This window comes from Thermobia domestica, chromosome 15 (genome assembly GCF_964235325.1).
Source record: "Thermobia domestica chromosome 15, izTheDome1.hap1.1, whole genome shotgun sequence".
In the NCBI taxonomy this organism is placed as follows: domain Eukaryota; kingdom Metazoa; phylum Arthropoda; class Insecta; order Zygentoma; family Lepismatidae; genus Thermobia; species Thermobia domestica.
In genome coordinates this window covers 72,706,561-72,721,542 of record NC_137468.1, presented here as the reverse complement: position 1 = coordinate 72,721,542, position 14,982 = coordinate 72,706,561, and the positions used below count along the sequence as shown (strand labels likewise).

General features: G+C 36.4%; 2 protein-coding genes across 2 annotated transcripts in view; one reads left to right on the top strand and one right to left on the bottom strand.

The window, feature by feature from the left end:
• The window catches only part of LOC145671082 (neuronal acetylcholine receptor subunit alpha-10-like), a 1,484,349-nt gene that overhangs the window by 1,307,443 nt on the left and 161,924 nt on the right, over nucleotides 1-14,982 (bottom strand). The gene's annotated exons all lie outside the window — the stretch shown is intronic.
• Nucleotides 3,748-6,750, top strand: LOC145671530 (uncharacterized). The gene has a single exon (XM_081740720.1). It carries the CDS (start codon nucleotides 3,748-3,750, stop codon nucleotides 6,748-6,750), a length of 3,003 nt encoding a protein of 1,000 aa, XP_081596846.1.

Genomic DNA, 14,982 nt, shown 5'->3' with positions numbered 1-14,982 from the left:
TTTAGTTTGCTTAATCTTGTAAAAGTTTCTTTGCTGTCGATATCTTACACTCTTATTTCTTATAAATCATTTGCTACTATCACTACTTGGATAACCTTGGTCACGACTTCTGTCCACTTCACCGGAGTCGGGGATTGCTTTTCGGTTCTGGTCTAACTTGGATAGATCCGGTAATCCAAACAAACTTAGCTGTTCGGACAGACCCGATAACCTGGAAGTAACAGAAATATCAGCTCTATAGCATTTTATAAGATTAATGATGTATCTAGCTCCCATATTAATATTTGATTCCCGATGTGACATTTCTTAATCTACCAAGTCTTCACTATTTTAAATATAATTTTACTCTTATTCGTCTTCTTATACAGAAAGTAATGTAGCTGTTGTGGAAATATTTAACAAAACACTGTTTAAGCTGAGCGGTATCTCATATGTTCTACACGACAAGTTTTACATGCTCGGTTGATTAAATTTTGACTATCCCTTAGAAGAAATGCATATAACTTATCTTATCTGTAATTCTCACGCGTTTATCTTTTTATAGAACTTGTAGTTATCTTTCAATGCAATGTTTTGACACACACATCAAGAGAGAAAGACAATTGAAGACTCGCTGTAGAAAACAATGTAAGTCTTAAGTGTCACCTTGAAATTGTTTCATTTATTTTATTTTTTTAATACGTTTATGCCTTAGTTAGATTTTCATACTTCGTTATATGCTAGGTTGTATTTCTAAGCAATAGTATTTTTCTATTTTGTGACGCTTGGGCACAATTTAATATGTTTTGTCTCTACTGTTACAGTAACTATTGTTTTTTACACTTATATTGTTTTTTTACTGCGAGTCTTCAGTTAGAGATTTAGTGAGCAGAGAGGGTAGAATCATGTTTGCTAGAATTTACATTTAAAAATTAAATGAATGTTAATGAAAAAAAGTTTAACGTCCCAGGTTAAGCACTTTAGCCTAAAGAGTCGGATGACTAATTAAATTTAATGCTATTTAAAATAAAATTGTAGTTATCTCTTAACGGTACTCGAACCGGGGATTAAATAGGTGCACTGCTAGCCACTAGACCAGCAGGAAAGGCTAGAATTACATTAACAGTGTTATACAAATTCTTAATGTGTATGACGATGTTTCATAGTCTCCAGAACTGTTCGGGTCATATCGGATCACGGGTCTGACTGCTTCCAGGTCACGAAATTTGTAACTAGTTTCATCACTGGTTCCTAATACCAAGTATAATACAACGTTTGTTCCATCCCCAACGGGTCTAAGAACTGACTGTGGTCAGATACTTTTTTTTCTAAAAATGGAGTTCGATTCTCGGTGGGAGCTCATGTTGTTCGTTCCACGTTAAGCTATAGATAAATGTCCTGTTTGGGATTATTTGTGTGTTTAACAGTGTGTGTGCCTTTAGCTGGCAACAGTGTTCAAGTGGCTTAACGCTTTTCTATTGTTTGGTGAGTGTGTGTGGAGGCAGCAAGAACATACAGTTTGGTGGACCCATATATCATGGTAGAACATCATATAATATAGCACAAACAGTAAGCCATCGTATTACGAACATTTACAACTAAAGACCTTGTGAATATGTTTATTCTCGTGTATTATTTTTGTGTGCAAACTGAAGGTGTAATCATTAAATACAGTGAATTTATATTTGGTTGCATTCATGTGGTGTACGAATCAAGCCTTACAGTCCACTAGTATGAATATTGTTTTTAACATTGTTATTGTACTTTAGTGAAGTTACAAATATATACATTCATATTGTACATTGGTCCTCCGGGACGGATGAGTGCAAAGATTTCTGAGAATTGTTCTGTGCTGTTGTGAAGAGAAATGTGTTTGTGTCGACCTATATGTGGTGTTATCACGTACGTTGGACAATAATCACGTTTTGTGTAGGCGGACAGCTGTTGTACCAGGACCAGGCTTCTGGAGTATATTTCATAGGTAAAAAAAAGAAAGAAAAAACATCATCTTCAGGTCAGTAGTTTTTTTTATTCTTCATATTTCTGCGTAGCATTTAATCATGAGTAAATCACACCAGCGTCTTTTAAGGCAAAGATCTGCATACAGAGGCCAGTTAACAAGAATAAACATTTTTGTTCAGGCCTTTGATCCAAATGAAGGCAATATAGAAGAAATACGTGCACGCTTAAAACATCTAAAATAACGTCTGGTCAAAATTGCAGGAGGTGCAAGATACTATTGAAATTGATCAAATCGAACCCGAAGCGGAAGCAGTAAACGCTCGTGCAGAAATTGAAAATTTGTATTTTTCTTTAGAGGCTCAAATGCAAGCACTTGTTTTAAAGCATGGAAATAAAGAATCAGCTGTTAATAATAGCACTAGCAGTAGCGCACAAGTTAAATTACCGGTCATACAGTTGCCTACATTTGACGGGAACTGTAAACATTGGTTATCATATAAGGACACTTTTATATCTCTTATTCACGAGAATAAAGGCATTTCCACAATACAGAAGTTTCAGTACCTCCGAACTTCTCTTAAGGGCGAAGCGTTAAATCTAATTGAAAATTTACCAATTACCGAAACAAATTATTCAGTAGCATGGCAATTACTCGTTGACAGGTATTCAAATAAAAAGCTAATTGCTTCTTCTTACATTCATGAAATACTACAAATCAAGCCAGTGTATAAAGAAAATGTAAGTGAACTTCGCGCTTTTATAAATACAGCTACTAGCAATATAAATGCGCTACAAGCACTTGAGCCAAACGTAAACCTCACAGACGTAATTTTGACCCAACACTTCGTATCAAAATTAGATGCAACTACTAGAAAGTCATGGGAGCTTCAAAATACGAATTCTAATTTTCCTGCTTTATCAGAATTCTTTTCGTTTCTCGAGAAACGTTGTCAGGTGCTTGAGAACATGAGAACTAGTATTGATGGTGTGAAGCAGGGTAGTAGCGTACAAAACAAACAAGCAAAAAGTATTCAGTCATCAAAGACTTATTTATCAACATTTTCAAATGCATGCGAATTTTGTAATAGCCAGCATCCCTTATATTCTTGTTCGTCTTTTGTGAATGCGGCACACAGCCAAAAGTTAGAGTGCATTCGTAAAAATAAATTATGCATGAATTGTTTGAAAAGTAATCATTTTTTGAAGAATTGTAAATCGAGAGGTTGTAAAAAGTGTTCCAAAAAGCACAATACATTATTGCATGTAGACGTAACAAAGGACAAATCAGTGCGGTTTCCAAGTGTAAGCAGTGCTACGGTGCAAGAGCGTAGTAACAACTCAGATTCCAGTGAAAATTTAGGGCAAGTGTCATATTGTGCATTAAAGGCTAGGCCTAACGCAAGAGTGTTGTTATCTACTGCAATAATAAAAGTAAGGGATAACAAGGGAAATTTGGTTCCTGGTCGCGCGCTTCTAGACAGTGCTAGTCAGACCAATTTCGTAACAGAGAATTTGGTGCAACAATTGAACTTCAAACGGTATAGACAGTATACTCCAATTCAAGGTATAAATCAAGCGATATCTAATACAAAGTACTCTGTAGATATTAGTGTCCATTCATGTGTTAACACATTTTCATTGAATATAAGTTGTTCAGTTCTCCCTCACATTACAAGTAAACTACCTTAAGAAAGAATTAATTATGACGATTGGAACATTCCCAAGGACACTGTTTTAGCAGATCCTACTTTTAATACGCCTGGAGACATAGATATTCTTTTAGGTGCGGAAGTATTCTACATAATTATGAAGTCAGGACACAAAACACGGCCAGGTGATTTTCCAGTGCTTCAGGAGACAGAATTGGGATGGATCGTGGCAGGACGCATTCCTCAAGAACGTGACCCCCATATTCCATTAACAACATGTTTTGTGAAGACAAATATAGATCTACAGCAACAACTTCAAAAATTCTGGGAACTAGAAGAAATTACTGTTACACCTAGATCAAGCGAAGAGCTTGCATGTGAGCGACATTTCGTTCAGAATACAACAAGAGAGCATACAGGGCGTTTCATTGTACGATTGCCTTTGCTTGAATACCGTACAGTTTTAGGCGATTCTTATCAGCAGGGATTGGTTAGATTAAAGCAATTGGAAAGAAGATTCGATCAACACCCGGATTTTGAAGCTAAATATACGGAATTCATGCAAGAATATGAAGATCTTGGTCACATGGTAAGGATAGATGAGAGTAAAAAGGAAGACGTCAGCGTTGCATACTATTTGCCACATCATGCAGTTTTTAAGCCCACAAGCTCTACAACAAAGCTCCGTGTAGTGTTTGATGCTTCAGCAAAATCTGACAGCGGAAAAAGCCTCAATGACATTCTCTTAGTTGGTCCTACAATACAGCAAGATTTGTTTTCTATCATTTTGCGCTTTAGAACTCATTCGATAGTATTCACTGCAGATATCGCTAAGGTGTATCGCATGGTCAATGTTCATCCAGAAGACACGCCATTACAACGTATATTGTGTAGAAGATCTAGAAATGAACCGATTCAAGTTTTTGAGTTGAAAACACTAACGTATGGTACGGTATGTGCTTCATTTGTGGCCACAAGATGCCTACAGCAATTAGCAGACGAAGAAGAGCATAATTACCCTGTAGCAGCAGAAATATTACGTCGAGATTTCTATATTGACGATGTTTGTAGTGGCATGAGCAGCATACAGCAAGCTCTAGAGGTCCAGAAGCAATTGATAGAGTTACTGGGAAAGGGAGGTTTTACACTTAGGAAATGGAGTTCGAATGATCCAAGGTTATTGGAATCCATCTCGCCAGAGCTTCGAGAAGTGCAACGTCCAATCCAGTTCCACGAAGGCCAAGGCGTCAAGGCATTAGGATTGTCATGGCATCCAGACAAGGATATATTTCTCGTTGAAAGCAAGACGTCAACAATGAAGGTTCAAGAGTGCATTACTAAACGCCAGGTTGCTTCAATCATTGCCTCTATATTCGATCCATTAAAAATAATTTCACCAGTTGTCCTTTCATACAAAATATTTTTGCAAGAATTGTGGCGGCAAAATGTTCAATGGGACGACAGTATACCAATGGAATTAGCAAAGAAATGGACTAAATTGTACAAGCAACTTCCACTAATCAATCAGATTAAATTCGACAGATATTTACTCGTTGAAGGAAACATAGCGGAGATTCAGATCCATGGTTTTTCAGATGCTTCTCAAAGAGCATATGGAGCCTGCATTTATATGCGATCGATCAATCAACAAGGAGAAATATCAGTTAAGTTATTATGTGCTAAATCACGTGTGGCCCCAGTCAAGAAAATCACTCTCCCACGTCTGGAGTTATGCGCAGCAGTTGTTTTGGCAAAATTAGTTCACAAGATTTTACCAATTTTAAAATTGAACATAAGTAGCGTCCATTTATGGACCGACTCCCAAATCGTGTTGGCATGGCTAGCTTCTCAGTGTAATAAATGGAAACCTTTCGTGGCCAACAGAGTAGCTCAAATTCAAGACTTAACTGACGTTAGCTGTTGGAAACATGTAACTTCTTCAGACAACCCTGGAGACTTGATTTCAAGAGGAATAGATGCAGTTTCCATAAAGGACAATTCATTATGGTGGCACGGTCCACAATGGCTTTCTAGTTTAGAATCTAATTGGTCAGTGACAAGTAAGGATTCATTGCAACCAGATCAAGTTCCAGAGAGTAAGGGAACCATAACATTGACAGTCACTTTAGACAATTGGTGCAATAAAACCATAACAAGATTCTCAAAATTGTCAAGGTTAGTTAGGACAATAGCATATTGTAGACGTTTTGTTCATAACATTAGACACAAGCAAAACAAACTAACAGAAGGTCTTTCAGTACAAGAACTCCACACAGCGCTCCGTGTTTGCATCAAATGGACACAAGAAATTGGGTTTCACAGCGAATTGCAGCATCTTCGTAATGGAAACATTGTTCCGTCAAGAAGTAAATTGAACAATTTACATCCATTTTTAGATAGTGAAGGCATGATCCGTGTTGGAGGAAGATTGGAGAATAGTCAGCTTCCGTTTGACGCCAAACATCAAATAGTTCTGCCTTCAAACCAACACTTAACAAAACTTATAGTTGAAGCAGAACACTTGAGATTACTTCATGCTGGACCCCAATTATTAATATCATCATCACTGCGCCAGAAATATTGGATCATCAGGTGCAAACAGGTAGTAAAACAAGTGATCCATCATTGCTTCACATGTTTCAAGTTAAAGGCCAGTGGTTCAAAACAACCTATGGGACAGTTGCCAGCAGCTCGTGTGCAGCAAGCCAGACCATTCCTAAACGTAGGCGTGGACTACGCTGGAGCGTTTTACATAAAATCAGGAGCAGTTAGAAATAGATCTGTACGTAAGGCATATGTTGCGTTATTTGTTTGTTTATCCACCAAGGCTATACATCTGGAATTGGTAACAGATCTTAGTGCGCAGTCATTCATAGCAACTTTACGCAGATTCATAGCCAGACGAGGAAGATGTCTCAATCTATACAGCGACAATGGCACAAATTTCGTTGGAGCCAACAACGAATTGAAAGAATTGTATCAGCTGTTTTCATCAGATCCTTTTAGTTCTCAAGTTCATGATTTTGCATCGACCGAAGGAATTCAGTGGCACTTAATACCACCAAATTCGCCGCATTTTGGAGGACTATGGGAAGCCGGTATAAAATCAATGAAATACCATCTAGTTCGTATTACAAAGGGTGCTAGTGTTAACATATGAAGAGTTTGTAACATTACCCACACAAATTGAGGCCTGTCTCAACTCTCGACCACTTACAGTGCTATCAAGTGAGCCTAACGACATCAGTGTTCTCACCCCTGGGCATTTTTTAATTGGAGAAGCACTTACAGCTTTATCAGAGCCTAACCTCACCGATCTACCACACAACCGCTTATCTCGTTGGCAGAAGATACAACAACTAAGACAACACATTTGGAAGAGATGGTCCCGAGATTATTTACATGGTCTTCAACAACGCTCTAAGATAACTTCACCGCAACACAATCTCAAGGTCGGAGATGTAGTTTTGCTGATTGAAGACAACGTTCCTGCATTGCAGTGGAAATTGGGCATCATTGAAAAAGTGTTCCCAGGAAAGGATTTCTTAGTTCGTGTAGTGACGGTTCGTACTACAACTGGAACATATAAACGTTCCATCAACAAACTAGTTGCATTACCATATAACAAGGATTAGAATTGAGATTTGAGTAATAAAAAATAAGTACAGTTGTAACATTGCTTCAAGTTTTGTGTTCGTTTCGTTTTTTTATATGTATCATTTTGTTTTATTTGGTCAGACCTTAGCTGACCAACAGGGGGGAGTATGTTTGGGATTATTTGTGTGTTTAACAGTGTGTGTGCCTTTAGCTGGCAACAGTGTTCAAGTGGCTTAACGCTTTTCTATTGTTTGGTGAGTGTGTGTGGAGGCAGCAAGAACATACAGTTTGGTGGACCCATATATCATGGTAGAACATCATATAATATAGCACAAACAGTAAGCCATCGTATTACGAACATTTACAACTAAAGACCTTGTGAATATGTTTATTCTCGTGTATTATTTTTGTGTGCAAACTGAAGGTGTAATCATTAAATATAGTGAATTTATATTTGGTTGCATTCATGTGGTGTACGAATCAAGCCTTACAGTCCACTAGTATGAATATTGTTTTTAACATTGTTATTGTACTTTAGTGAAGTTACAAATATATACATTCATATTGTACATGTCCTATATAGCCTCCCTGCTGATAGGGACACTAAACAAAATCAAAATAAAATCAAAGTATCACTTCTGAAAATTCAAATGAGAAGAAGATAATAGTTCTCCAATTCTTTTCTTAAACGGGGAATATCGAAAATACGGAGAAGATCGAAAATATATCATGATTCATTATAATGACGAAAATGGAAACTGCTAAACTGTTGGATAGGTGGTCGCACAGAAACAAGTGGAACCTTATATCTACATACGGATATAATATTGATACTTGCCACTTGGGATATTTATAAATGTAAAAATTTCCTGTCCTATTTATATACGTATGCATAAATAGTTCTGAAATCTACAGAACTGGAGTATGAAAATAAACTAGATCCAGAAAGTTACCGGTCCAATCCAGAGTCCATGTAGGCCGTTCCTAGTCCAAAGCTAACCAATTAAAGAGCAATTCTTTGTGTGTATTAAATTAATTTAGGTGATCCCGCGTAGCGTAGACGCTAACGCTCCCGTCTTTGGTGCGAGCGGTCCCGGGTTCGATTCCCGGTGGGAGCACTCGGTCGAAAAGTATTAAGAGCTTTTTCAGGCCAGCCATCCTAAATGAGATTTTCCTGGGTTTTCCTCATTCACACCATGCAAATGCCGGGGTGGTACCTAACTTATAGGTCCCAGACCGCTTCCTCCCTTCCCCAATCCTTCCTTCCTTCCCTTTATGACGTCATCCGTCATACGTGACGGGCTAAATGGTCATCGCTGCCGAAAGCCCAGAAATCTAAAATCCTAATCCTAATCCTAACTTAATTTCGTAATTTAGGCATTAAAATTGTTACTTTTTCACGAGGATAACTACTGTATAACAGTAATATTACTTGAGCAATTACTACTTGTAGTAGTTGTCGGAGAGATAGTAGTGCTACTATGATCGAAGCATTAGCTGTATGAGTTAGGTTTTGAATTTCAGTGCTTTGTGACCTTCTACAACTCGTGAGGAATTGAACCTAATACTAACGTGAGTTTAAAAACCCAGCCGGGGCTTGATTCCAGTACAGTTGGCAGGTGCACACGGTCCTTCGTCAATCCTTGCAGAATACTATGTTCCCCACTAGTATCTCGGCATCATGGCAAAGGATGGATTACAAGTTAGCAGTATTACAAGATTTATAATTTTAGATGCAGTTTTACTATACGGATCCATAGATTTTAGTGATGAGCAGAGCCGTAGCTAAGGGGAAGGGCGAGCGGGACGGTCGCCCCGGGCGCTGATAGGAGCAAGAAGAAAAAACGGTGTTGGAAAAGAGTAAACGACGCTGCGCCCCGTAAAAGAATTGGCGCCCTATTAAATCAATATTGTCGGTTTGCAAAGAAATACATTTGTTAAAAATTTTCTTGCTCGCTACGCTCGCAACCCAAAATTTTCAATAAGGATCACTACAAGTTTTACTTGTTACTTAAAGAAAGTTATTATATACAATTTGTTAATGACAATGTGATATACAAGGTGTTGAGTAATGACTTATAGTGTACGCAGGAGCGTTTCCAAAATCCGAAATGGTCAAAGTCTAAAATACGTTTTCAGCGTTGTGATGGTGATGAGTTTGCTTAGTTAATCACGCTTTTCTATCCAATCGGATTAATCACGATGGTGAGAATGAAAGTATAAAAATGATAGACATGAAGAGATACACGCAAGCTGCTGTTTGTGCGGGAATATTAAAAATGAAGGTAAAAAAGGGGAATAATAAGATATTCGACATCGTAGAGAAGGGGCTAAAAGGGTAGGAACTTGACCTACCGAATTTAGTCTTTTTCAAAGATTAATCACTATCATTGATTCTTTGTTCCATTGACATATGAAATGCTTCCAATTAAAGGATTTTATAGAGATCATTTCTCCATCAATTAGTTGTATCGCAAGGATATGTTTTCTGTGCATACGTATCAGTTGTGTTCTGTTTTATCTATCTACATAGACCTACAAGCAAAACATAGACCTTCGGGCTTTCCGTTATATATATATATATATATATATATATATATATATATATATATATATATATATATTTATATTAACCGTAAAAGAACTATCTAACTCTATGGCCTATGGAACCCGGAGGTTCAATGCAACGTTCATAAAATCTCCAACGACTTCTGTGCTTACCAAACTGAATTCAGTTTCTACTTTGTATCCCTATTTCTGCGATTCATCTTAATATTGTCCTTCCATCTCCGTGTAGGTCTTCCTAATGGATGTTTTCCGAATGGATTTCCAGTCAAAACTTTGAAAGCGTTCTTTCATTCTCGCTACATGACCTGCCCACCTGAGCCTTCTAGATTTGATGACTCTAATAATGTTTGGTAAAGAATAACAATTACAGTTCCTCGTTATGAGGTTTCCGCCATTCCCGATTACCGTTCCTCTTGGGTCAGAATATTCGTCTCAGGATTTTATTCTAAAATACTTTCAATTTGCATCCTTTCCTTAAAGTAAGCGACTATGTTTTGCAACAATACAGAATTTCAGGCCATGATTATCTTTTTTTATATTTTGAGCTTCAAATTCCTCGATAGAATTCGCGACAACAAAATATATTGAACTGAATATGGACACGAATTCCCAGCTTTCAGTCGACATTTAATTTCTTCATAGATACGATTCTGGTTAATATTGATCCTAGATACTTGAAAGTATCCACTTTATCGAAAATATTATTTGATACTTTGACACTTGCATAATTTGCTGTATTACGATCCCAGTGAACTTCCATCTATTTAGTTTTTTGTTTTTGTTTTTTTTTTAATTTACTTCTAAATCTGTAAACATTTAATAATGTCTCTGCATTTCTTTCTGTTCTTCTTCTATCATCTCCTATCACATTTACATCATCAGTATACGTCATAAACTGATGAATACCATTCAGTTCTAGGCCATGGTTGCTATCTGATTTCTCCTTATAGCGTACTCTAGAACAAAGTTGAATAATAATGTCGAAAACGCATGTTCTTGTTTCAGGCCATTCTCGACCTGAAATATCGTGGACAAGAATTTTCCTACTTTGACTACTTTGGGATTCATTTAAACACATCTTAATTAATCTAACTAGCTACTTCGATATTCCAAATTCTGCAAGAATGCTGTATAATATTTATCTCCTAACCGAGTCGTAAGCCTTTCTAAAATCAATAAATAATTGATGTACCGGGGTATTCCCATTACTTTTCAAGTATTTGTCAAATGGTAAATATATGGTCCTTAGTTGATTGATTTCGTCTAAATTCACACTGATAATCTCCAATAATTTCATCCGCGTATGGAATCAATCTTGCTAATAAAATGTTTTAGAGGATTTTGTAGGCTATTGTTACAAGAGAAATGGCTCGACAATTATTACAATCCGCTTTGTCGCCTTTCTTGTGAATTGGAACAATGATCCATTCCTTCCACTCTTGTGGTAATTCCTCCTTGTTCCAGGAGAATAAGTTTGTGCATCTTGTTCCACAATTTTTCGCCTCCAGCTAAAATTAACTCAGCCGGAATTTCCCGGAGATTTGTTTTTTTTTTTTTTTTTTAATTTCCTTATAGCAATTTCTACTTCTGTTCTGCTAAGCTCTGAAATTTATGGTTTCGCTGTTCATTTTCTTTCCCCCACGAACATTAGTTTTTGGCTGTGTGTTAAGCAAATCATCAAAGATATTTTCCTTCTATTCAAGATGCTATCTGTATCAGTTAGTAGTGTTGTAAAAAAACGGTTTTTTTCTGTGAAGTTTTTTTTTAATAAAAAACATCGTTCTTTTTCATGTTTTTTTTCAAATGTCTGTTTTTTTTCTGGCAACTATTATTTATTGATTTACGTTGCAGATTATTGAAATAATCAACAGAACTTGAGTCGAAGCCCTCGTAACTTACAAATCTTTTGTTTCTTTGTACCTATATACTAGCAAAATTGTGTGATTACTCCTTTCGGCCCGAGGTCATTTTTGGCGTTTTCCTACATTTCCAGTTAGTGACTTATTGCTCAAAAACCATTCATTCGATTGGTATTATTAAGGCCTTGTTTTTTTAGAAAATGGACGTGACTATTTTTTGGTGTAAGTTGCATTACAGTGTTGCCAATGGGTGGGAAATTATTGAGGGAAATGTAGGGGTGAAAATTTACAAAAATATCCCTAACCGAATTTTATTTTATTTTTTTTATTTTTTTTTTTTTTTTTGTATCTAGTACCACTCCTGCTATATGGGTTCAAATCACCTAAAAGAATCTTTGGTGTGTTGACAAGGTACAGTGAAATCCTGAAGTCGCTTGCTTCCATCCAAAGAGGGAAAGAAAAAATTCTGTCATACACATGAAATTTTGACACTTTTTACGCCTCACAAGCAAAAATCAAATATGCCGGGGCTACAGCTTCTCTAATTGTCCTATTGAAACTTTTTATGGTGCGTTCTGTAGGGCAAAGAGGAAGCTTTCAGGTAGTGGTACGTTTGTTTCAATGTAGCCAGTAAGAGGGTAATAATAGAGGGGAAAAGGGAAATTTTCCGAATTTTTTTACGTGAAAGCGGGAATTAATTGTTTTGGCTAGAAATACTGCCATCAGACAGACGAAAACTATCTAAAAATAAACCTTAGTACTCCAAGAATATATCCTACAAGTATCATGGCGATATATAACAAAGTAAGCAACAAATTAAAAAAAATCTCATTCTACCTCAGAAATTCACCATTTTCTTACCATTTACAGAACATGGTTTATTATAAACCTCAACTGTACTTTCCCTAATTATTCTAGTAAAACTTTTTATGGTACGCTGTGTAGGCTAAGGATGAGGCTGTTAGACATTGTTACATTTGTTCGAATGTAGCCAACAAGAAGGAAATAATAGAAATAAAAAGGGATTTTTTCCCCAGAATTTGCTCCTAAAATCTGGTATTAAAATTTTCTGTAGCTGGTAACACTGCTACCAGACAGACGTAAACTATCTTAAATTAAACATTTCTACACCACTAATATATCCTACAAGTATTATGACGATATTTAAGGAACAAAACTTCTAATTACCAAAAATATATTACGGTAAACAGAAAAGTAGGGAAAAACTAGAAAATCAAGGGTTAGAACCTAAATACGAATTTTTCGTGCGTTCCCTAATTACCCCATTGTAACGATCTGTACTTGCGTTTGTTACGTAAGGACAAACGTTCAATTGGCGCAAGTTGACTTGCACTCGGACGTATAAATACGGATTTATAAACAAAAATTTCTAATTTTTTGCCCAAATTTTAGGAAAATTTAATTTCCCTAATTAGCATCACTGCGCGCAGGCCCGTCTAATTGATGTCAACAGTTAGGTATCCATCCGAGGTATCTACCTAGCAAGTCTTAAGGAGGTCTTTCTACTACGAAGGAAGCTACAAGGAAAAAAGAAGTAAAGGAAATACGAAATCAGAAAATTCTCGAATTTTTGACTGGGGTGAAATTTGAGAAGGAAATTCGACACCAGAAGAAAAAAATTAATAGGATAAACTATAGTTTAACCATATTTTGAAAGAATAATATCCCGATATCGTAATTAGTGTCCACACAGGAGTGGATTAAACAAATGGCACACCCGTGTGTGCCACTTTGGCCACCTGGGCCACCGAGTATATATTTGATTACATTTTTTTGACTACTAACTCGTGTTGTTGTAGTAGTTATAGTCTCGACTAATAATAATATCGTTGTTGTAAACAATAACTTTATAAGGAAAATTTTCTCTCCTTTTTACATCTTAGTTCCAACACTGTTGGTGAGAAATGCAGGGTGTTTCAAAATGAATTTTGGGGTTTTAAGTCTTCGTAGTACTTATTACATTTTACGTACAAATATAAGCAATGCGTCAAGTAAAAGAGCACCTCAAACAGTCTTTGCTACAATTGTTCAATGTGAGATTCATTCGTCACACCGCACACATCTAGTCGATAGGCGAGAAAGGCCCATAAACTTTCCGCCATATGGCACAAAACACATTCAATTTAGGGGAGTCTCGTTTCAAGTGTACCATCTCCTGAGTATTTGCTGACGGCCAGATACAAACATTATCAGTGTTCACATTAGATCTTAGGTGAAATGTCGATTTATCACTGAAGAATACACGATCCAGAAAATCTTCATTGTTATGCAGCAATATTTCACTTGCGAAATTGGCACTTAAACCGTAGTCTGTAGGCTTTAGACCTGTAGCAATTGCAAACGATAAGGACGTAGTTGCAAGCGTCTCCTTAATATTCTTCACACAGACCGTTGCACTGTACAGATTCAGTCTTTATTAAAGCACAAAAAAAAAAAACTTTCTGCTCTCTAGTCTACATCTTTGCTGCTTGCTCTTTCTAACGGCAGGCAGAAGAAACAATGCACGTACATGCGTGAGTACAAAACTGTTTGAGTTGCTCTTTCATTTGATATAATATTTATAATTGTAAGTTAATTGTAATAGACACTACAAAGTTTCAAAACCCTAATATTAATTTTGAAACACCCTGCATTACTTCAAATTGTGTCATCCTATATTCATGTCTTGTATATACATATCATCAGGGCTGGCCCTAGGCAATTTGTCGCCTCCCCCTTCTATAGAACGAAGAAATCTTAAAAGTCATTATTTTAATTATGCTACTCCAGCAAGAACGGGAGGGTAAGTGCAGTTGCACTCAGAAAGACTTAAATACTTACTAAAAATGCAATCCCCTTGTGTCTGTTTTTTTTTTCTTTAAATATTAATCTATTATGTTAGTGAAAGATAAAGCAAACACACCTGCAGAAGAAAGATGGTAATCCTTTTTATAGAATTCACTATCAAGCTTCAATCTCAATGTATCAGTTTGCAATTCCAGTGCAACTAGCTCTTTTATCTTTATTTCTTGATTTCTCTTTTATATCTGTTAACATTTTTTAAAGAACTTGTTTCTATCTTCAATGATAAGGAACTTGTTTCTGACAAAAACACGACTAGTTGTCATATCAAAACTGTGATAACTTACTAAATGGAACAGATATTCACTACTATTCGAGAATTGAATTCTTGCATTTGGCAACAATCAAGCAATTTGTGCTCGGATTTATTCGACCATTTGCTTTAGCATTGTCCATGTGGCCTTAAACTAATGCAACCTAAACATAATTTATGAATGTAGTATTCAAATAGAAGGTCAGCTTAGTAAATGTAACTACCATCATCATGAAGTCTGTTTCCAACAAGA